Raw genomic sequence first — 24,798 nt, forward strand, 5'->3', positions numbered from 1 at the left:
GTCCCCCGAGTTTGCGGGGCTGGCGACGGGGAGGAGCAGGCTTCTCCCCCCGCCAGCCTTCTAACCAAGTCGGGGGACAGCGGGAAGGGCGCGCTGCGCCTCTCCCGCTGCCCCCCCACTTGTGGGGCTGGCGGTGGGGCTCTCCTGAAGCCTGGAGAGCGAGAGGGGTCGGTGCGCACCGACCCCCCTCGCTCTCCAGGCTTCAGCGAAAGCCTGCATTCGCACCATAGGACGCACACACATTTCCCCTTCATTTTTGGAGGGGAAAAAGTGCGTCCTATAGTGCGAAAAATACGGTAGCTTCAAATCAAGCCATTTCCATTACTGATTTAAGTAAAGTTACAGTATTTTTGGTGTAAAATGAGTGATAGATTCTTAGTTTAGAGCAGGGTTTCCTAGCTGTTTTCAAACTACAACTTCCATCATCCCTAGCTTGCAGGACCAGTGGTCAGGGATGATGGGAATTGTAATCCAAAAAAACCCCTGGAGACTCGAGTTTGAGAAACACTGGTTTAGGTTTCTTTTACTGGTCCCCTCCCGCCTTTATTAAACTGCTGTTAAGCTACGGGACCCTGAAACTAAAAAGAAACAAGCTTCAAAGTGAAGTGGGGAAGATTGGAAGGAAAAACACGCTGCCCTTACCGTGTTGCCAGACTCTGCAGATATAAACAGTGTTATGTTCCATTCTGTATGCAAATTGAACTGCGTCAGATCATGTTACCACAAGAGATGTACATTTGATATTATATTTTTTTCTGCCTCACAGATTCTTCCTGGCTTGTTCCTTGGAAATTTTAAAGGTAAGTTCAGTGTCATTAGCAGTCATAGTGCCCAACCACATTTTGCTTCCAAACTTTGTGTCTCTCTGTGTGTGACAGCTTTGTCTATGCTTGCCATACGTCAGGAAAATTCCTGGCATGTCCTGGTTTTTGGGTGTAAAAATGGCATGGGGGGATTTGCTGAATTGGCAAAATGTCAGGGAAAACCCCTGGATGTATCACTATTTGGGGGGAGGGCTTCCTAAAAAAAAGCTGAACAGGAATGTCAGGAATTTTACTTTTACTTTGTCTCTCCCAAACTTTGGATGGTTCTTCCAAGGCATGAGTAGGAAACCGGTGGACCTCCTGTTACTGTTGGACTACCCGTCAGGCCAAGCTACCGTGGCTGATGTCACGGATGATGGGAATTGTATTCTAATAAAAGCCATCAAAAACCACAGGTTCCTTGCCCCTGGCCTACAGTTGCTTATGTGAAAGAGACACAAGTCTCTACCTAAACCTGTCTGGTTTTGTGATCATCACCACTAGGCTTTCAAGTGGGGTATCTGCCCACTCCTCCCCCTTTGGTGCAGAGTACATTGCCACAGCCCATAAAGTCTTGTATTTGAAGCTAGCATGGTGCACACTCCAAAATCTGAGGAAGGCAAATTCGGGTTTGCCCAATTAAAGAAAATAAAAATGGTCATGGGGCAGAGCTCAGCAGGTTCTCACAGAACAATATGAAGAAGCTTTGCTGAGTGGCAAGTCTGATGCTAGTTCCAATTGCCTGAAGAGAGGGAGCTGCAGGAATGATAGTTCCCCACATCTGTTCCATCACTGCTACCTACTCATTTTGGTCTTCAGCTACCCTGCTTTGCTCAGCTCAACACAGCCTTTGTAGACATTAGCTGAGGAATGGATGAATGAGGCCCATGCTGTAAGTCTGAGACATAGTAGTATGTGAAATGGTACTCTAGGGGCAAGCTCAGCATCTGGTGCCACAGAAGTATAAGATAAGGGACCCCTGGATGGTTAAGTCCTGTCAAAGGCGACTATGAGGTTGTGGCGCTCATCTCGCTTTCAGGCTGAGGGAGCCGGCGCTTGTCCACAGACAGCTTTCTGGGTCATGTGGCCAGCAGGACTAAACTGCTTCTGGCACAACAGGTCACCATGACAAGTGCTAGAGTGCGTGGAAATGCCGTTTACATTCCTGCTGCAGTGGTACCTATTTATCTACTTGAACTGGTGTGCTTTTGAACTGCTAGGTTGGCAGAAGCTGGGAGAGAGCAATGGGAGCTCACCCCATTGTAGGGATTCGAACCGCTGATGGGCAAGCCCAAGAGGCTCAGTGGTTTAGACCACAGCACCACCCTCTCCCCTGGATGGGCCACATAGCTCAAGCATGATCTGTAAGGATCATAGAACTGTAGAGTTGGAAGGGAACCCAAGGGTCATCTAGTCAAACCCCCTGCAGTGCAGAAGTTTGGAAGCTTTTACTTCTGTTTTCAATTAACCACAGTTTATGTATTGGCCAAACCTCAACAAACTGTGGTAAGATTGACTCTGGTTTCCTGAAACAAACCAACTTCAGATTGCAGTTTACGGAGTTGGCTTGTTTCATTAAACTATTCAATAATCCATTGTTCAGATTAAGCTCAGTTTAAATTCAGATGTAATGGTAAACTTCCAGCCTTCTTTCCCAGATTTGTTCATTCAATTCATGTAGTTTAGTATGACATGTGACTAATGTTGGAGTATTTGCACTGGCACCAGTGCCAGACTGTGCGTCAGTAGCGATTTTAATTTTGAAAAGTGAGATTGAGAGGCTTTCCCTTTTCACCTCTGCCCACAACCATTTTAAGGGAAAATGAGGTGACAATGGCAAATCCTATGTTGACATTACTTCTTTTTTGCTCTAAAGTTGTAGTGGGCCATGGTACAGTTTCAGCCTCGTGGCAGAGGAATGGCATTTTCAAACAGGTAAAGACCGGATGGTGCGGGTGGCACTGTGGGTTAAACCACTGTCCTGCTTGGGCTTGCCAATTGAAAGGTCGGCGGTTTGAATCCCCGTGACAGGGTGAGCTCCTGTTGTTTGGTCCCTGCTCCTGCCAACCTAGCAGTTTGAAAGCATGCAGTGCAAGCAGATAAATAGGAACCGCTCTGGCGGGAAGGTAAACGGCGTTCCCGTGTGCTGCTCTGGTTCTCCAGAAGCAGCTTAGTCATGCTGGCCACATGAACCAGAAAAACTGTCTGCGGAAGCGGACAAACGGCGGCTCCCTCAGCCTGTAAAGTGAGATGAGCGCTGCAGCCCCAGAGTCGTTCACGACTGGACTTAATTGTCAGGGGTCCTGTCAGGGAACTGCCATCAGAGCATCAGGTGGTGGAGGGACTCAGGCAGGATGAAAGAGACTCAACTGCTGAAGCAGGGACCAGCAGGGGGAGGAGTGGGTCTCTGAGGGAATGCGAGCAGGAGGGAGGGCTCAGGGAGGCTTCCAGCGAGAACAGTGGGGAGGTATCGGAGTCTCCCATAGGGAGACCCACACCTCGCAGGAAACTGTCACGCCGTGAGTCCAGGAGACGCGTTTCCGTTAAGGAACTTCTTTGCTGGAAACGCTTCCGCAGACAGCCACTGTCGGACTCTACTAGTGACTAGAGCAGACATGTCTGAGGAGCTCCGTCACACACGGAGGTTTGTGGGGTCGCACAAACTCTGAGGGAGCACGTTTTCACGCACAAGCAGCTAATCAAACCCTCACAGCAGTCCGACAGTCTTTGTACGCTGCCTGTGCAAGAGAAGGCATCATGAGCGAACCAACCGGAACCGGAGGAGCAGGGGCTGGAGCTGGTCCAAGCTTGGAAGATAGATACCGAGCGTTGGAGGTTCAACTGGCCCTGCAGACGGCGAGGTTGGAGGAGAGAAGGGCTCAGGATGCAGACAAGAAGGGGAGAGCCACGCAATTCCCCAGAAAGGTACCAGGATTGGTGCAGAAATTTGGGGGGGACCCCAAGGACTACCATGCTTTTAGGACAGAGATGCAATATGCCCTTAATGTGCAGTTCGATGAGTTCCCTGATGAGGAATCGCGAGTTGCTTTTGTAATTGGGCATCTTGAGAAAGGGGCTAGAGACTGGGTTCGACCCCTAATGGCAACGCACAATGACATACTAAAGGACACAATGAAGTTCTTTCGTGCAATGGATATCATGTTTTCCAGCGATATTGAGGAAGGGGTGGTGCGCAGACAGTTAATGGCTTGTAAGCAGGGAAGTCGATCTGTCCGTGAATATTGGACTGAGTTTACCATGCTGATTCACAGACTGAGTTGGGATTTATCGGCGGCACCCGTTCAAATGCTATTTGAAGAAGGTCTTTCTTCGGGGGTGAAAGACGAGCTGGCACGGAGCCCCAGGGCGGAGTCTATGGATCAGCTGACCAAATCTGCGCTGACCATAGGAGCGCGGCAGGAGGCAAGAGCCTTGGAGAGGCGGGAAGGGAGAGGGGAACGTTGGAAGGAGTTCCGCATTCCAGACATTCCTGAGCCAGCTTTCCCGCCGGCAGAGCCGATGGAAATCGGAACAGCGCGCGCGCGCGCATTTTCAAAAACCAGCGAGGGAGCTAAGAAGGAGGGAAAGGGCCCCCGGAAATGCTATCTCTGCCAACAGCCAGGCCACTTTGCCAGAGTCTGCCCCCAGAGGAAGGAATGGCAAGGGATGGTGGGAGCTGTTGAGGGGGGAGAAGAAGGGGGAGCGGAGCAGGTAAAAGCCAACGCCTGGTTGCCACAATTGGGGCACTGCAGCCAGGCCAAAGAGCAGTGAAAGTGCCCGTGCCAGAAGCTCCTCGACCTGCTCTAGTGATTGAAGTGTCGCTAGAGCTGCAGAATGGGCACCCCCTAAAAATAAAGGCGCTATTGGACTCAGGCAGCTCCTGCAATTTTATGAGCAAGGAGTTTGCTGCTGAACACCAGATACAGACCATCCCTTTAAGCAACCCCCTGCAGGTGACCACGATTGATGGCAGGGAGTTGTTGGGAGGAGGAGTCCGCTTGCAGACTGTCCCAATGATAATGAGGGTGGCAAGGCACACAGAACTGATAGCGTTTAATGTGGCCACCCTGGGAGGCGCTCCCATTATTTTGGGAATGAGCTGGCTAGCTCTACATGATCCGCTGGTTGGCTGGCATCAAAGAGTGGTGTCCTTTGGTTCAGCACATTGCCTAGAACACTGCAAAGGGGAGAAGGGTTCAGCAGGGGCCCAAGCCACCCTAGCAGGGACTGAAGTAATGGGGAAGGTGAAGGTACCACCACAGTATGCAGATCTCAGCGACGTGTTCAGCGAGAAGGAAGCTGACCAACTACCACCGCATAGACCCTTTGATTGTCAGATCAATTTACTCCCAGGAGCACAGCTTCCCGTGGGCAAGTTGTATGCCATGTCAGACAGGGAAATGCAGGAGTTGCGAGGGTTCATTGACAAGAACCTGAAGAGAGGCTTCATCAGAGAGTCCAAAGCAGCAGTGGGGAGCCCAGTGTTCTTTGTGGACAAAAAAAATGCGGACAAGCCGAGACTTGTATGTGATTTTAGGCGGCTGAATGCAGTGACTGAACCGGTGGCGTTCCCTATGCCCAGAATTGATGATATTTTGACCAGGGTGAGGAAGGGAAAGATTTTCACAAAGCTGGATCTAAGGGGGGCGTACAACCTGATACGCATAAGGAAAGGGGATGAATGGAAAACCACCATGTTTACCCCTTTGGGGGCGTTTGAATACCTCGTTATGCCATTTGGATTACAAGCAGGCTCCGCGTGTTTTCAATCTTTTATGAACCACGTGCTGGGCCCTTTGCTCTACAAGAATTGCGTTGCCTTTCTAGATGATGTGTTGGTGTATTCTGAGAATGAGGAGCAACATGTGAGAGACGTCAGAGAAGTGTTGAGCAGACTGCAAGCCAACAGGCTGTGGGTCAAACTGGAGAAGTGTCGGTTCCATACCAAGGAGGTGGAATTCCTGGGGTACCGCCTGTCAGACAAGGGATTGGCCATGGATCCCGGCAAGGTACAGGCAGTGCTGGAATGGAAAACACCCAAAACCAAGAAGGATGTGCAGAGGTTCCTAGGGTTTGGAAACTTTTATCGTAAGTTCATCCGCAACTTCGCCCATCTGACGGCGCCCATCACTGACTGTCTCAGCAGTAAAAAGAAGTTTGTATGGACGGCGGAGGCGGAGCGAGCGTTTGAGGAACTGAAAAGGGCCTTCGCCTCTGAAGAACAACTTCTGCATGTGGATTTACGAAAGAAGCTAAGGGTTGAAACAGACGCATCTGACAGAGCCATAGGGGCGGTGCTTCTTCTGCAGCCGGGGAAGGAGGAGTCAGAGTGGCGTCCGTGTGCCTTCTTCTCGCGGAAGCTGAACAAATCCGAGAGGAACTACACGGTGTACGACCGAGAACTGCTTGCTATTCATGAGGCGTTCCGGAGATGGAGGCATCTGCTAGTTGGTGCACAACATAAAGTGCAAGTGTGCACGGACCATAAAAATCTAGAGTACTGGAGAACGGCGCGAGTGCTCAACCAAAGGCAATTGAGATGGGCCCAAGAGTTCTCCAAATTTAACTTTGAGATTTGTTATGTGCCAGGCCCAGAGAATGTTAGGGCGGACGCTCTCTCACGCAAACCTGAATATTTGGAGGGGGAGGGAGCACCCGAAGAAACCCATATCATTCCAGAGGACCGCTGGGTGTGTGGGGCGACTTTGGTGGGGCAAAGGGAATTGGTAGAGGGTACGGTGCAGGATGCATACGCCCAGGGGAAACTCAGGGATCTCAGAGGGGAGGAAGACAAATCCGGTGGTTTTGAGGAGAGAAATGGGGCATTGTATTATAAGGGAGCGTTATATATACCTGAAGGGGAATTGAGGGAGAAGGTACTCAAGCAGCTGCACGATAGCCCCACAGCAGGGCACTTTGGGCAACACAAAACCATGTGGCTGGTTACCAGGGAATTTTGGTGGCCCAAGGTCAGGGAAGATGTGCGGGAGTATGTGAGAGGGTGTGAACAATGCCAAAGAGCCAAGGGGGAGAGGCAGGCGCCGGCTGGTTTATTAGAACCACTGCCCACACCTGAGAGACCGTGGGAAGCAGTGGCAATAGATTTCATGACTGATCTGCCAAGGTCTAGAGGGAAAACAGCCATCATGGTTGTAGTAGACCTGTTAACTAAAATGGCCCACTTCATAGCCTGCTCACATGCGGTTACAGCAGAAGAAACCGCCAAATTGTTTGTAGAGAATGTGTTTAGGTTGCATGGCGCCCCCTTGAGGGTGGTTTCAGACCGAGGGAAACAATTTACTTCCAGGTTCTGGAGGAAGCTCATGAGCTTGCTGCATGTAGAGGTTAATTTCTCGACGGCCCGTCATCCTGAAACCAACGGGCAGGCGGAAAGAGCAAATGGGGTTCTCCAACAATATTTGAGGTGTTATGTTAATGACAGAGAGAATGATTGGGTGGAGAAGTTGGCGTTGGCAGAATTTGCCTACAACAATGCAGAGAACGTGTCCACGGGGATGAGCCCCTTTTTGGCTAATCACGGGTGCCATCCCAGAGCCTTCCCAGGGGGGGAGGGGGAGAACTGGAGCGTTCCAGCTGCAGAACAGTTCGTGGAAGAAATGGAAGCGATCCATCGCCAGCTCCAACTCAATTTAAACAGGGCTAAGGAGGAATATAAGAGGCAGGCAGACAAAAACAGAAGGGAAGGTGAAAGCATCAGGGTGGGGGACCAGGTGTGGCTGTCAACCCAAGGGTTGCCATTCAAAGGAGGTTGTAAGAAATTAAGACCCAAAAGGCTGGGTCCGTTTGAAGTCATACAGCAGGTCAATCCAGTGGCTTTCAGGCTCCGGTTACCGAAGCACATGAAGCTGCACCCAGTTTTTCACAGGTCGTTGCTGTCACCGTATAGAGGAGACAGTGAGGGGAGGGTCACTAGGGGACCAGCAATGGAGGAGAAGGAACACAGCTACCATGTAGCGGAGATCCTCGATTCCAGGTGGAAGGGAGATCAAGTAGAGTATTTGGTAATGTGGGAAGGGGAACCGGAGTCGGAAAACACCTGGGTTAGGGCAGAGGATGTCAATGACGAGGTTTTAATAGAGACTTTTCATCAGAGGTTCCCACGTAAACCTCAGCCTGTAGCGAGGTTCCGAAGGGAATACTTTGCCACCACCGACGAGGAAGAGGAGTTGGAGGGGTTCCCAGATTCTGAAGAGGAGGAGGATTCAGCTGGTCAGGACGACGATCGATGGAGAGAATTGTTCGAGACGTCAGAAGATGAGGAAGATTCGTTTCGGGGTTTTAGCCCTTCACCTCCCAGGGGGGAGGAATTGGGAGGGGGTGAGGGGGGCCCTGGAGGGGAGGTGGATGTCAGGGAACTGCCATCAGAGCATCAGGTGGTGGAGGGACTCAGGCAGGATGAAAGAGACTCAACTGCTGAAGCAGGGACCAGCAGGGGGAGGAGTGGGTCTCTGAGGGAATGCGAGCAGGAGGGAGGGCTCAGGGAGGCTTCCAGCGAGAACAGTGGGGAGGTATCGGAGTCTCCCATAGGGAGACCCACACCTCGCAGGAAACTGTCACGCCGTGAGTCCAGGAGACGCGTTTCCGTTAAGGAACTTCTTTGCTGGAAACGCTTCCGCAGACAGCCACTGTCGGACTCTACTAGTGACTAGAGCAGACATGTCTGAGGAGCTCCGTCACACACGGAGGTTTGTGGGGTCGCACAAACTCTGAGGGAGCACGTTTTCACGCACAAGCAGCTAATCAAACCCTCACAGGTCCCTTTACCTTTACCTAAAATCCGGATGGGCGGCAAGGAAGAGATGGCAGGGTTAGACACTGTTGCCAACTGCATCCCAAGCCACACCTTGGGACAGTAGCACTGCTTAAGTTCATACCTGAAAAGGATCGTGCTACAGTTCCAAAAACAGGCCCCAAACCAAAGAGGCTTAGTTGTGTAACCTTGACAGCACTATGTTTTTATCAGGTTTGGCTAAAAGCTTAGCCCCTTTATTGGTTCAGTGCTTTGGCAGTTGACAAGAATGTGTCATTTGGGGAATGTAAATAAACGATTAAATGGTGGATAAAGAATAAAACTGGTGAACATGGGAAGAAGGTAAGTAATGTGGATTAAGTAACACGGTGGTGTGGTTTTGCGTTTGTGAGAAACAAACGTACAAACTGATCTGAGGTTCGTCGGCTGTAACACCGAGACCTTGGTGGCTAAAGGTTGAATACACCCAGCGCGGCGAAACCGAGACCTGGTATCTGTTTCCCAATTTGGTTCTTTTTAGATTTCTCCCTCTGTGATTGAGTCGAGGCAAAGAGAAGCTGGCTGATATTGCAGAGTGAGTCAGCACTTAACCACCGACTTCGAGCTGTGCAGCTTTTCTGACTTGCAACCTCTGCTGGCTGCTGCATCAGTTGGCCTGTGAAGTGTTGTCCACTGTTTCTATGGAGGCGATATATAAATGCTGGTGGTTAAGCTGCGGCAGTTTAATCCTTCAGCAAGCTGCCCGTTAGTTCACCAGGACGACTGCTGGGAACTCGTCCCAATTCAGCAATAAGATCTACAGTTGGTTGTGTTTCGGCATGCTAAGTGGAACGCAACAGGCCAATTTCTAAATAACTAACTCCTCTTGTCTTGGTTGTTCTGGACTTAAAATGTAAGATGGCTACATTTGAAAGGCCTCTTTTTAACTGCCATGGTTTTTATGGTTTTCTGGTTTGGAAGGAACAGACTAGTGCATTTGAAGCCTGCAACTCCTCACCCCAGCTATTGGCTCCCCAAATGTTCCACTGGAATTACTGATATTTCAAGTTTGGATCCTTAGGCAGTGTCCAACTGACATTAGGGAAATCTTGAATGGAGAAATGTTCTAAAATTTATTCTATGAGATATAAAAATGGCATATTCTGTAGCATGTATATAAGCCACAAAACTTCAAAACGAAGTAGGCCTCGAGTGAACGTGTTTGGGGAGGGCGTTCTATAGTCAGGGCACCATGAGGGGGAAAAGACCCTGTCACTGTTGGCACTCCCCCTTAAAGATGTGGCACCCAGCTCTTATTGTCAGAAAGTTCTTCCTGTTGTTTAGTCATAATCTCTTTCCTTGTAACTTGGATCCATTGGTTTGGGACCAGGAGAAAGCAAGCTTGCTCCATCCTATGTGTGACAGCTCTTTAGATATTTGAAGATATCTAAAGGGGTAGAAAGATGAGAGAGTTGGTTTCTCCTGGTCTCTCCACATGAAACTGGAATCTACTCATAACATGCTTCTCCACCTACCTCAAGGCCACCAAATAACACAGCAACAAAACAAAACAAAGCTTTGTTACATAAAAAACCTGCCATCGCCTTACTGAGTCAGAGCATTTCCCATCTAGCCCAGAACAGTCTACACAGTCTAGACTCTGTGCTGTCTGATGATGCCTCTCCTTGGTTGCATTCAGACAGGAGTCTTTCTGAGCCCTGCCTACAGGAGCCGGGAGTTGAACATGGGTCCTTGGGAGCGTTCAGAGCACATGCCCTACAACCAAGCCGTGGTTCTATCTGTACTTTCCATAGACTGTAAATCCAAGCTGCCCACAAATCCAAAGTTGATATTTGCTTGGTAGGAGAGAAGCATACGTCTACTCAAAACACCAACATATACTTCAAATGTTGAGTGTTGCTAGAACCTAGGCAAGATTTGTAGATTTCTGGGTATGGTTTGTAAGCACATGAGGTCACCGCCTTGCTGAAGGTCAACAGGCTTTGGTCTGGTCAGTGCCTCAGTGGGTCACCACCACTTAGAGCCTATGTGTATGTTGACTTGGGTTTCCATGCAGAAGAAAGGTATGGTACAAGTGTAAGAAAATATATAAATAAATGAATAAATAAGAACATAAGGTCCTGCTGGATCAGTGGCCCATCTAGTCCAGCAGCGAAGCCCACAATACTACTACTACTATTATTATTATTATTATTATTATTATTATTATTATTATTATTACAAGGAGGACTCTCAGGCATATACCTCCACATGTGGTGGTAATGTCCCAAAATCCAACTCTTCTGGATATCATTCATACAAGAAATATGTAAAATAACTAAGCAAGTATTAGAGGTCACCCCAGAACTGGCCCTACTCAACATCTTCCAAGACAATAATGCCCACTCATAACACAAAGAGCTCATTACCCATCTACTCTCAGCAGCCAGAAGCATCATAGCCAGACACTGGAGAGACCTGTCAGGAGTAAGCATAGACCAATGGTACCAAATAGTATGGGAAACACCCTTATTAGAAAAACTCGCCAACAAACTGAAACTGACATGGGGACAAATAGAAGAAGACGCCTTCACCCCGGTTTGGTTTCCCTTTATCACATACACAGCCCAACAAGACAACGACAAGAACCCGCCGACAGCATTGAAATCAATCTGGCTAACCTGATCAAAACACACACCCCACTCACACACAAAAGCAGATTTCACTAGAGCCAATCAAAGACGACCAACCACACCCTAGGTCAACCTCTTTCACCACCAAAGGAATACAAGCGAATAGTAAAGAGAACTCGCTCAAGTGACACTGACACAAAACCTCACACATACACTAAGTAGAATAGAAGCATTGCCACCAGACCCCACCCCCACTCAACAGTCCCCCCTCCACCTCTTTCCCCCTTTTCTTCCTAATGTAACACAAAGGTCTCAGCAAATGAAACTGATCTGTAGAAAATGTAACTTGGAAAAAGGGACATTGCACATACTTTTGTAAACCAAGAAATGTTTAATAAAAATATATTAAAAATAACAAGGAGGAGGACTCTCCTTGCTCCTGCAGTTCCCAGCAAATGATTTTCAGAAGCATCTGTGTCCAAACAGTAGAGGCAGCCAACAGGGTTAGTAGCCACTGATAGTCTTATCGCCCATGAATTCTTTCCTGCAGAAATCTTCAGTGCATGTATTTTGAGTGTCATTTTACAGTACGGTATATAGGAGGTATATAGGAGGCTAGCAACACCTTTACTGAAAAGCAAATGACAGCATGGGTATATTTCTATGGTTTTGACCTATAAAGTCTTAAACAACCTATGGCCTTTTTTGGTGAAGTTAGGAGAGACCCTCACCAGGTCCTCTGGGGGAGAGCTCAGTAGCTCGAGAGGTGGGTGCATTTAGGACTTAAAATGTTAAAATCAGTACCTTGAATTGAGTCTGGAAATGAACCAGGAGTCAGTACCACTGGCCTAGAATTCACTCCCCCCCCCCATATACTTTGACGTCTAATGTACGACTTTTAAGGTCGTAATTGGTGATAAATCTAGATTCCGCCCTCCTCTATTCTCCTCATTGTGACATGAATTGTTTGTTTAAATGATTAAGAAGATTAACTGATCATCTACAGAGCAGCACTTTCCATTGAATGAACTGCTTTTGGGGCTCGTGGTTTATAATGGGAGATGCCAGGGATTTTCCCTTCTTCAGAAAACATCCTTCTCCAGTTTATGCGTTCAAAAGCTTTTCTCTGCCCCCCCCCCCGCCCGGCACAGAGATGCTGTGATTGGGGACAAAGATTGTGACTGCTGAATTTTGAGCTATTATGTAGCTTTTAAAGGTGCCTGAGCCAGTTGGTGTTACGGTGACAATTCTTGTGATCATATATGTCTGGTTGTAAAAGAGCCATTGACTTTCCCCAAAAAGAACTCACCCAGCACAATCCATTTATAGCATTTATATCTTCCTGTCCCTTTAAGGAGCTCAAATCGGCACCCATTGTTCTCTCCCCACAACACCCCAGTGAGGTAGGTTAGGCTGAGAAAACGTAACTGGGCCCAGCTTACCCAATGAACTTCATTCCTGAGTGGGGATTTGAACCCGGGTCTCTGCCGTCTTACTCCCAGCACCCTAGTCAGCACAGCACACTGTTGTTGTTGAAAGAAGAAGAAGAGGAGGAGTTTGGATTTGATATCCCGCTTTATCACTACCCGAAGGAGTCTCAAAGCGGCTAACATTCTCCTTTCCCTTCCTCCCCCACAACAAACACTCTGTGAGGTGAGTGGGGCTGAGAGACTTCAGAGAAGTGTGACTGGCCCAAGGTCACCCAGCAGCTGCATGTGGAGGAGCGGAGACGCGAACCCGGTTCACCAGATTACGAGTCTACTGTTCTTAACCACTACACCACACTGGCTCTCTTAAGACCATTAAGTAGCCAGTCAGTGCTTCTGTGTGGCAGCAGATGCTCAGGAAAGCTTCTCTTCTTTGTAGCTCAGCAATCCACTTCTAATAGGGAGAGGAGCACATTTCAAAGTTAAGCTTTTTGTGGTGCTATTTGATAACTGAGTTAAATATGGCTCACCGTGCTAATGGCTTTTCCTCCCTGATCTCCTTTTCCACAGATGCTCGTGACACCGAACAGCTGAAAAAGAACAACATAACGCACATTCTTTCGATCCATGACAGCGCCAGGCCCATGCTGGAGGTAAGGGAAGAAAGCTGGTACAGCTTGAGCCATCATCGCTTCCCTCGCCACGGCCTTCTCTTAAGCTCCCTGTTACATTACTCCATCACGGTGTTTTAAACTTGCCTCGTACAGTGGTCAGTGCATCGTGGGCACTGTCACCTGGCTTTCACCTGATCAGTCAGGCTCCGGGGACTTGGCTTCCTCCCCCCTCCCCCGCCATTGGTTGTAGATAAGCAGGACAAAGCGAAAAGAGCCCCTTGCCAGAGCCAGGGCTTTTTCGGACGTGGCCCCGATCTGGTGGAACGCTCTGTCCCAATAGACTAGGGCCCTGCGGGACTTGACATTTTCCGCAGGGCGTGCAAGATGGAGCTTTTCCACCAGGCCTTTGGCCAAGGCACAGTCTGACCCCCTCTCTCCTTCTGCAATCCTCATAGAACTCTAGCCCAATGGTTGCCATTAATTTGACTCTGAGTTGATTTTAGAATGAGTTGATTTTAGAATGTATTTCAATTAATTGATTGTGATTTTATGTAAACTGTGTTATTTTTACTGTTGTTAGCTGCTCTGAGCCCGGCTTTGACTGGGGAGGGCTGGATATAAATAATTTATTATTATTATTATTATTATTATTATTATTATTATTATTATTGAGTCTTTAATGATCACAGCAAAAGAACAAAGCATAAAGGTGTTCCCACTTCCCCCTAGTTCAGGGGTCTGCAACCTTTAAGACAAAAAGAGCCACTTGGACCCGTTTCCGAAGAAAAAAAACACCTGGGAGCCGCAAAACAAGCCAAATGTAAATAACCACACTTTTTTCCCCTTCCCCCATTCTCTCTCTTTTCCCTGAGTCTATTTCAGATAGCAAAGAGGGGTATGGTACCTCTCATATCCATTTTTTGCAAAGCACCATGTGCATAGAGGGCATTATACAAATTAATACATAGAAAAGTGTCTGTCCCTCCCTGCAGTTCAACTCCCTCTCTTTTTACTAACAGCACATATCCATTCCTTCTGCTGGTGCAACTTTCTCATCATTTCTACATAGCAGCATTTATAAACCAGTGCCAGAGAAACTGGGTGAAAGGAAGGTGAGAGGGAAGAGATATGAATATTTATGTGTGTATATGTATACATACATACACCTGCACAATTACAGGTTTGAAGCCAACTTAAAATAAAAAGAGCTGGTAAGCAAAGGAATCTGTGGTGCTTTCCATGGGATCGGGGGGCATGTCAGCTAATACTCTTCCCTTTCTTCTTCATTTGCTTGCAAATCTCGAGGGGGAAGGGAGAAGGGCAGGAATTGCATAGGCACGAGAGAACGGGGGAAATCCCGCATGCAGGATTTTGGTGCCTAACCCCCCGCCTCTGCAATTGCTCTCGCGCTCCCCCGCCTCTCTCTGAAGCCGAGATGCTGCATCATGGCACCTGCTGGCTACCTCTGGACCCCCTCCTCGTCACTGACATAATTCACCCCTTCCTCCCTGACAGGGAGGGCGGGCCCATTTTGTGGTTCACCTCAGGTGCTCTCCCTCACCTCGGCGGCCACTCAGAAGCAAGGCACGGAAAAGGATCCCGAAGCACCACTGCCACACACACACACAAACCCCGCCCCGTCATTTCCCTCGAGCGCTCTCTCTCTCTCTCACCTCAAGTGAGGCAGAACTTCCCTCCGGCGGCAGAAGCAGCAGCAGCAGCAGCCCTCCGGCCGCCGCTGCCTCCTCCTCCATCCCAGCAGCCGCCGCCTCTCGAGCTCCGCTGCCGCCGCCGCCTTGCTTTGCCCGGCTCGGCTGCCCAGCTCCATCCCCCTCCTCTTTCTGGCGCTTCTGCTTTTCTGCTCAGGGTCCCCGAGGATCTGCGGAGCCGCGGCAAAGGTGTAAAAGAGCCGCATGCGGCTCCGGAGCCGCGGGTTGCCGACCCCTGCCCTAGTCACTTCTGTCTTGGAACCTGATCTCGCAACCCCCCCTGTTTTTGTATCGCCACCTTATCTGCTCTACGTGACCTTGGACTGATAGGCTGGACACTTTCCAGCCAGAGAGAGTCTGTTAGATCTCTCTCTTCCAGTTCTTCTTCACCTTGCTGTCCCCCTCCCAGTTCGCCCCAACTTTTGTCTTCAGAACTATGCCCCTCTGCAAACCACCGTTCCAAATCTATACTGCTCCACTGCTCCTGGGCAGCCTCAGGTTCCTGGTCAGGAGCAGGGTGAGGCTCCCAGTTGCCCTCACAGTTTGCTCGCCGACTTCCCAGGTTCAGCTGGGAAACACAATCTATGGGTTCATTCAGACTTCCCCTTCTCTCCCCTCTTTTCCCCAGGGGAAACCCAATCTTTAGTGCTGAATTGGAGCAATAGTTTGATGGCGGAGCAATATCCTGGACAACGGATGATGCAGAAGCTCTCTCTCCCATCTGCTTTCACAGGACTTGGGTTAGGATCCTTGGGCTGTGATAATCCATCTTGCTTGCTTGCAAGGGGGGTGGAGATGCCTGTATTTGGATGGCAACATTCGGAAAGGCTGAAATTTACGGCCAAGAGCATAATATCACAATTAAACACACACACCCCGCCAGCAAGAAAGGTTTGCTCAGTTTGAAAGTCTAGGTTACACTGTGGTTATTTGATGTGTAACAAATTTGGCGAGCTTAATGTGCACCCGGCTGGGTTTATACTTTCTTGACATATATTGCCAACCACTTGGAAAGTTGCCTTGAATTTTCTGTGATCGGCGATGAAGACTCCATCTGCACTATGCATTTAAAGCAGTATCATGTCATGTTAAACAGCCCTGACTTCCCCTACAGAATCCTAGGAATTTTAGTTTAAGGGTGCTGGGATTTGTTAGGAGAACCGCCCCCACACACCCCAATTCCATGGTCAGAGCCAGAGTTCTCATAGTTCCCTGGGAAGAGGAGTTGATTGTTAAACCACTCTGGAAATTGTAGCTCTGCGAGAGGAATAGGAATTTCCTACACTCAGCACCCTAGAAAGGATTCTTCAGAGGAAGCGATGACTGGCATGATACTGCTTTAAATGTATAGTACAGGTGGATTGAATTGGATAGCATTGAGGTTAAAAATCAGTGGGAGTTCTATTCTTTTTGGATGTGGATGTGGACTTTTAAGAAGGTCCAAATTTAAAGGCACAAGGGCACTCTGACTAACATGTCTTTCAGAGTTTACAGGGTAAATTTTCACAGCAAGTTCACGTTTTACAAAACTGATGGGGGAAACTCTGCTAAGAAAAAAACAACACCATTCCACCTATATGCTTCTGGCAGGATAGTTTCACATGAGTTGTGCATGTATATCTTCAAAAAATAGTCAATAAGACATTGACTTGGATTTGTTCCAGATTATAATAGGGATGATTGTTCACTCTTAATGCTTTATGAATTGACTGAAGGAATCTGGGAGGCAATTTTATTTTTCTTTAGTTACAGGATGCAGTTGACCTCTTCACAGCTGCAATTCTGCGGGGAATGGTGCTGTAAATTTCATCACACCTCGATCCGTTTTATCAATTTACCGCCAGATTTGTGGCTTTTAAGATTGAGAGGTTTCATAGTACAGGCTAATTAAATGTTTCTCTGTTTTGAATTTGAGATCTTTCTGTGTGTGAAGCACTGTCGGATTTCATTTGATGGGTTGATCAGTTTCCCTGTTACTAAGCACATTTGAATTTGAATTCTTACTCTCCAAGCTGAGGGCAGGACACCCCCCTGCCTCTTCTGTAGTCTGTGCCCTCATAGCGTTAAAGAATCAAACAGAATCGTGATATGAAAACAATTGCTTGGAATCTGGGGAAAGCCAAGGTTCCACTGATCTCTTCAGAGAAGCATTAGGTTTACTTGAAATGATCATTTTTTACTTCGCCTGAAGACGTTTTAGTTCAAGAGTTTACCATTGGAGTTTTAATGTTTCTTATATTTTGGTTCTCAAGACCAGTAATTCAGTTGCATGAGGATCTGTTTTTGTAAGGCGAGGTCAATAGGAACAACGCTCAATGATGGTCAGGGCATTTCCGAAGCAAATTCAATCTTAAGATTGTGATTCAACAACCACTTTTATTAGTGGTGGAGTGGAACCTGTCCTGGCCGGTTAGTCTCTTGAGTTCGGAAACAATTGCACAATCCACCTTAGTTGGTTGCCTTCTTGTATTTGAATTTTACACAGCCTGTTTCCCTCATGCGTTTTCAACGATATTTCAACGATAAAATAACGGCGAAATGGCTTTGCTTATTGCTGAAACTTTTGAATATTTTCAATAAGAAAATGAGTCATGAGCATTTGTACTGTACTTGGGTGAGAGCTCCTTAAAGCAACTGAAAGGACAAATAAACAAATTACTGGGGTTTTTTCTCCCCCGAAGCGGTTCTTTAGCAGAACTCTTGATAACCTCTTGTTGTGTTTGAGAAAACCTTGAGAAACCAACTGTTTCCTAATTAAGCCGTTTTGATGAAATGCCTCTCATTTGAAAGAGGTATGTCCACCCCTCATCTGTTGATGTGGCAAGTCAAAATAACACATGGGGTTTTTTTTCTGGGCTAACCTGAAAGAACTGGCCAGGTGTTTGAGGGTTTTTATTTGCATCTTCCTTCAAAATGAGGAGCCCCGAGGTTTTGTTTTTGGCTCTTAAAGTGTTTCTTGGAAGCTGTCGTTGAAAGGTTTACATAAATTTAAATACCGAGAAGTTCATTGCCAAAAATAAGGCCTTTCTTTCTTTCTTTTTAAACTGCTTAATTTCAGCCTAGAAATTTGTGGTCATTTAGGACAGCTCAAAAGTCCTGATTGGTTATTGCCCTTTCTATTTAAAAAAGATGATGATTCATACGTCTCCGAGAAGACAGGCATCTAAAGTTTCAAAGTTTCTGAAGTCTCAAAGCAAACTTTCAAACGGAAGATTGGTGTTAGATCAGGGGAATTAAATATCTGAACCTAAATTTGTTTGAACAGCATGTAACTGATAGAATGTACTTAAAAGTAGATGGTTACATTTTCTTCGTTCACCACAAATTTAGAGTACTTGGATTACTAGCTTAAAGAACTTGAATAAGTATTATTCTTTTCACTGAGAATGTGTATATAAGAATGAAACAATTGGTTTAATGATCTTTAATGTGGACATTTGTTTCATTTAAGTTTCTTTGAAAGAAACTCTTTGGCTTCATAACTTTTTTAAAAAAAATTGTTGTTCACATTCATTTATAGCAACTGAATGCAAGTTGCTATTGTACATTCTGGAGATCTTACTATCCTGCGTTTGCTCATTCTTTATTCTTTTAAATGAACAAGAATTGGGATCTAGTTAAAAACAACAACAATTACTGAGTGGTCTGTCTCCTTCAGAATCAGAAGTGGTGTTATGTGCCTAACAAAATTGTGAATCAGAATTTTCAAATTGTTGTCGGTTCTCTAGAGTGTTAAAACAGAGGCTAAAATACCTTTCTAAAGAGATAGCCAGCTATTCAGTTCCATGCCCTAGAAATTTTAAAGCATTTTCTTTATACAATTTTTATTTGTATTTTCTATATAAATGTAGAACTCATTGTGGGTTTCATGAGCAAATCTGTTAACTAGCTTAAAATACTTACTGCCATGATTTTCCTGTTAACTGAAAACGAATACATGGGTTTGGAAAATCTGAAATATATGTAAAATTTGATGACAGCTTTTCTTTAAAATGTAAAATTGAGTGAGTAGTTTTTATCTGGGCAAAGCCCTGGTGAGGCAATTTACCTAGCATCAGAATTTTCCAGCATCTTGACCTGGTACCAGCATGATGGGAGTAATAAGAGCAAATATCAGACATTCTGCAGATCTGAACTCTTGCTTCTTTCAGCTATGACAATCTTGAAATCTGAATACTTGCGCTAGTTTTGTTAACTCTCCCTTTGTATCGGTTTAACAGTTCGCTTGACTTTCAGGGCCTAAAGAGAAATAAAAAAGCTTCTCTTTGTGGTTACTCTTGTCTGATGAAATAGAAAACTGAGAGGAAAATGAATTTATTGGCTTCCAATGCACGCCTTTTCGAAGGCACTGGAATTTGGAGAAATTGGCCTTGTTGTATTTTGACTGACTTTTGGTTTTTGCTGGTTGATGGCCCACTCTAGATATTATGCCAGCAACCCCATACCCTCCAACATGATGTCAGGAAAAATGAGAACACCATATTCCGGGGCCACACTCCCACGTGAGTCATGTGACCTGCGCGAGATTGCAGTCCCAAAGAAAGCACTTTTGGGGACACTGCACCCAAAAAGTGCATTTTTGGGCACCACACAAGATCGTGCCCCCCCAAAGCTTTTTTTCAGGCATAGTGCCCCAAAATGTGTGAGATTGTGTTTTGGGGGGGGTGAGAGGGCACCCCAAAATCACATGAGACCATGGTGGCCAAAATATCCACCATGCTCTCGCAGGAAAAAATGAATGTCCCTGTTTTTCTGGGACAGTTGTGGGGTGTGCAACCCTGATGTAGTAAGTTTCAGGGTGAGGCTCTTGTCATGATGATAAGACAGATTTTTGTTATGGCGCTGCTTAGAAAATACCTACACAAAATTGGGAATTTGCATGAAACTGCTCATGCCTGGTAACTATGTTCATTGCTGCTTCCCTCACCATACATAAGTAACCCAATTTTTATGCATCTATCCTGCTCTTTATATTGTGAAATTCAATGCAGATTGGATGAAGTTGCTCACAATACCACAGAACCATTGAAATTAGACCTGCAGGGGATGTGATTCAAAGACCAGCTGGAATCGGCCGGGTCTTCCATTCACCCCACTGCCATGTATTCACCAGCCTTGCCTTCGATATTATCTGCACCTTGAATCAGTTACACTGGTGGCTGTTGTTTCCCCTTTTCTCTTGCAGTCAGATTTCCTTTAGTCGTCCACACTTAGCCACAAAACCCCCGATGAAGTCTGCTTGCATAATAAGCAGCAAAGTTTGTTGTTGTTGAATGTAATGTATACATATCAAAAATAGGTAGATGCTAGATAGATAGATAGATAGATAGATAGATAGATAGATAGATAGATGATAGATAGAATATATGCACTAGAACAGTGGCTTGTTGACAATTGGAGGTCATTTTGGGACAATTCTTAGACAGCTTGTATGCGGGTGTGCACAGGAAGGATTCTGCTTTTGCTCAACTACGACTGCAAAATAAGTCCTGCAATATTGAACACATCGTGTGTGTGTGTGTGTGTGTGTGTGTGTGTGTGTGTGTAACAGTTCTTGCAAATCAGGGAGGCTGAAGGCACATGGATCCACATGTGGTGGAACTGTAAAAAGATTAGACAGTTCTGGAAAATGATTTATAACAAGCAGAAGAAAATGTTCAAATGCTCCTTCCCTAAAAAGCCGGAAGCCTTCCTGCTAGGAATTATGGGTAATGAAATTCCCAAAAAGTTTAGGAGAGTCTTTATGTATGTTACAGTTGCTGCCAAAATTTTAACTGCAAAAGGCTGGAAGGGAGAAGATATCCCATCCAAATAAGACTGGCAAAATAAACTCAGAGAGTATGCTGAACTAGCAAGACTATCAGCGAGGTTACAGAGACGTTACAGATGAAAAATTTATCAGAGAGTGGGACATATATAGAGTTTATGTAAAAGAACATTGTCAAAATATTAATCTGTTGGCAGGTATTGATTGAACTTCTGTGGGTGAATAGGATGATATTAGAAGACTTAAAGTAAGTCAAACAACATGGAGAAAATAAAGTTAAGTGCGCATCCAAGAAATATAATCTGGGAACATAATGGGAAGATCGGAGGTCACGTTGAAATCAATTGCAAAAAGATGTAAAAAGAAAATAACTGAAGAACGAAAGGCTGTATAATTTTTTTCTTTTGTTACTTTTTATGCTGTCTTCAGCATCTAATGATAATTTCTGTTATACAATTTTCAATTAATAAAGCATGGAAGGGGGGGAACAATTCTTGCAAATCTTGTTTTTAAGCAGTGGCATTTAGATTGAAGCAGTAGAGCAGGTTTAGCATTCATAGCTAAAATAAGTGTAGACTTTAAGTATTGAACTTAAGGTAAAGGTAAAGGGACCCCAGACCATTAGGTCCAGTCGTGACTGACTCTGGGGTTGCAGCGCTCATCTCGCTTTATTGGCTGAGGGAACCGGCGTACAGCTTCCGGGTCATGTGGCCAGCATGACTAAGCTGCTTATGGCGAACCAGAGCAGCACACGGAAATGCCGTTTACCTTCCTGCCGGAGCTGTACCTGCTTATCTACTTGCACTTTGGCATGCTTTCGAACTGCTAGGTGGGCAGGAGCAGGCACCGAGCAATGGGAGCTCACCCCGTTGCAGGGATTCGAACCGCCGACCTTCTGATTGGCAGGTCCTAGGCTCTGTGGTTTAACCCACAGCGCCACCCGCGTCCCTTAGCCGTGTGTTATAAGTGCAAGGGCAGGTCTGTTCTTAAGAGGATTTCTTACTGGCTCCATCAGTGGCAATTCTAACAGAAAGCTATCTTCTTATTCTGAAGCAGTGCAACACTGAAGCCATTTCCAGGTGACTTGTGAGCATTGATTCTGATGTGTTTGCATAGTTTGTGGGGGGCTCACGTGGTACCCACTGTTCATTGAGCATTTGTTCACAGGCAGGTTACATGACTTCCCATCAAGTAGTTGTTACCTTGTAGTTTCCAATACATTTCTCCAGCACCAGCCTAATTGCAGAGAAGTCTAGTTTTGCGGGTGACGGGAATGTATTTGTTGCCCAAGCTATTGTGCAACCTGCGTGTGGTGGAATCCCACACACAAAACAGGGAACAAATGAGAAGGGGAAGGCAAGAGTTTTGCAGGAGAGCATATGCTTTGCAAGCAGGAGGAGATGAATCTCTTATGTGGGTCTGGAGGAAACCACTGCAAGGAACCCTAGGGCCATTGTGGTTTTCTCCTTATGCTGTTTGACCCCCAACTCCCATCAGCCCCCAGCCAGCATGGCCAGTGGTCAGGCTTGATGAAAGTTGTAATTCATCTACAGTGGTACCTCGGGTTACACACGCTTCAGGTTACAGACTCCGCTAACTCAGAAATAGTACCTCGGGTTAAAAACTTTGCTTCAGGATGAGAACAGAAATTGCGCGGCGGCAGTGGGAGGCCCCATTAGCTAAAGTGGTCTTCAGGTTAAGAACAGTTATGGTTAAGAACGGATCTCCAGAATGACATAAGTTCTTAACCCGAGTTACCACTGTACATGTGGAGGGCACCATGTTGGCTACCCTGGCCTTGGAGCATCCTGGTGCCGTCCGGATGTTGATGGACTACTGTTCCCATCGTTCCATTCCATGCTGGCTGGGGCTGATGGAACCGAGAATCCAACAACACCTGGAAGCCACCATATTGGCTGCCCCTGCCGTAGAGCACCCTTCCCCAACCTGGTGCCCCCCATACGTTTTTGATTGTGCTGCCTGGTGCTCATGGGAGTTGTAGTCAAATTCATTTGGAGGATACCAAGGAAGGATCCTGTAGAGAGATGTCATTCTATATACGCAGCACTTAGCAAGATGGTCCCTTCCAGCACTACAGTTCTATGAGTCTTTAAGATTGGTCAAAGGTCTGTCTTGGTTTAAGTTGGCTTCCAGTGCGGAATGGAGTATCATCTTTGTGCCCAGCTTTTAAAGTTTCTAAGTTGTCTGACTGGCTGCTGTTGAAATGTTGGACTAGATGAGACTCTTCCATGAGTTATACATATCTAGTGAAGCAATTTTCTTAAAAAATATAATCTTTATTGATTTTATGATTACATACTATACATATACACATTAATTTACTCCTATGAGTTGACTTCCCCCCTTCCCTCTTCTGGCTTTTTAATGTCGTCTCTAAGTTTTTCGCATTGTCGTTATTGATTTTGTATATTGTTGTTCTTCTTTCAACTTTATCCGTACGGTGTCTATATACAAATAATTTTTTCTGTATGTATACATCTTGTTGTTTGTCTATATTCATTTACAGATACAATTGGTTACTTTGATTGTATTTTACATTTTAATTCATATTGTCATTAACATCCAATAAAGTTTCTTTTAATTTCCCATTATGAAATCAGTAGAATGGAAATAGTGAAGCAATTTTTAGCTTAGGTTTCTTTCTCTCTTACTACCGAGACGCCCACTTCTAACTCTGTCTGAGATTGAATTATTTTGGTGAGGACTGATTAAGAATACGTTTTATTGTGGGGAGGGAAGGCTTCATTCAGCTCAGCAGTGTAATAATCATGAGAATGAAAACATCTATTAAAAAGTAATACCCATGCTACACCGTTACTCTTTGCTTTCCATTACTTTTTTAACTAATTCAGTATAGCATGGCAAATAGTAACAGCCTTCCCCAACCAACATTGAATGCACACTTACTTAATCTACATTCATTTTAAGAAAGCGGTAAGTTGTGTAAAATAGCACATTAGCAATTTATAGCATTGCAGGACAAACAAGACATGTTAAAATGACAAATGCAACAGAAGGGCTGGAGGTAATGTTTCCACCGCCAAAATTCACTTTGACGTCTGGGTACGTGGTGGTTTGTGATCGTGCGCCGATGAAACCAGGTCTTAAAATGGCTTCCCGGGAGCAGCACCATATGAAAGAAGACCGTCTTTGAATGTCTGTGCACTTTCTCTTCCTTGATATATTTATGTTGTTTTTTAATGCAGGGAGTGAAGTATCTGTGCATTCCTGCTGCAGATTCGCCCTCACAGAATTTGTAAGTATTTTTTTTTTTTTAATGGCAACACTAGACAAATGAACTATAGACCCGGTACTGTTTGATATGGAATGCCTCCCTCTTGGATATGTAAATATCTTTGACTTCTTAACGACTCCAATTTTCCTTTTTATTTTTACATGCAACAGGTGGCGGTATTCTGTGCTAATCCTACACGGAATAGTTTTGCTTAGGTTAATGGGCTGGTTTGTGCCCCTTCATTTCGTTGGCTCTACTATGTGTAGAAGTTTGCTGGATACAGCCCTATGTCTAAAAGTCCTGTTACTGGTGAGAGATAGGTGTAATGGTGGACTCTTTGGCTCGGGAGATCTGGGTTCAAATGTCTATCTGTGCCATGAGGTTTCCTATGTAGCTTTGAGCAAGTTGATGTCTCCTTATCTGCCATATTTCAAAAGCACAAAAGTTGTTGAGCTTTTCAAAAATTTTGGCCAAAATCTCAAAGAAGAAGAAGAAGAAGAAGAAGAAGAAGAAGAAGAAGAAGAAGAAGAAGAAGAAGTTTAGAGCTATTTTTAAGGAAACTTGCCAAAATCTACACTTCTGACGTGTTGACGTATGTCTTCATTTTCCTGGACATTTCAGTGATTTCCCCCCAAATGCTGTTTACAACGGCCGAATCCTGGCTATGTCTGGGAATTCCAGATGTATGGCAGCCCTAAGGTGGTTGGGAGGATAAAAGGAATCAGTGCTCCTGGAAGAGTTATGCCAGGATAGAAAAGTGGTAGATAATGGGAATCAGAAACGTGGTGTCTGTGAGCCTGGCTACAGTCTCCTAAAACAGGTCTGTACAACTGGAGGTA

General features: G+C 45.9%; 1 protein-coding gene and 1 long non-coding RNA gene across 2 annotated transcripts in view; both read left to right on the forward strand.

Annotated features, from left to right (window-relative positions):
- LOC310714428 overlaps positions 1 to 24,798 on the forward strand; it is a 119,659-nt gene that overhangs the window by 43,149 nt on the left and 51,712 nt on the right. The window lies entirely within an intron of this gene.
- The window catches only part of DUSP22 (dual specificity phosphatase 22), a 55,281-nt gene that overhangs the window by 9,350 nt on the left and 21,133 nt on the right, over positions 1 to 24,798 (forward strand). Inside the window, exons 2-4 of the mRNA XM_083519753.1 lie at positions 767 to 800; positions 13,184 to 13,266; positions 23,931 to 23,980. Coding sequence (XP_083375879.1) covers positions 767 to 800; positions 13,184 to 13,266; positions 23,931 to 23,980 — 167 coding nt within the window. The remainder of the gene's footprint in view (positions 1 to 766; positions 801 to 13,183; positions 13,267 to 23,930; positions 23,981 to 24,798) is intronic.

Source organism: Podarcis liolepis (assembly GCF_965112155.1).
Source record: "Podarcis liolepis genome assembly, chromosome: 8".
Lineage (NCBI taxonomy): Eukaryota > Metazoa > Chordata > Lepidosauria > Squamata > Lacertidae > Podarcis > Podarcis liolepis.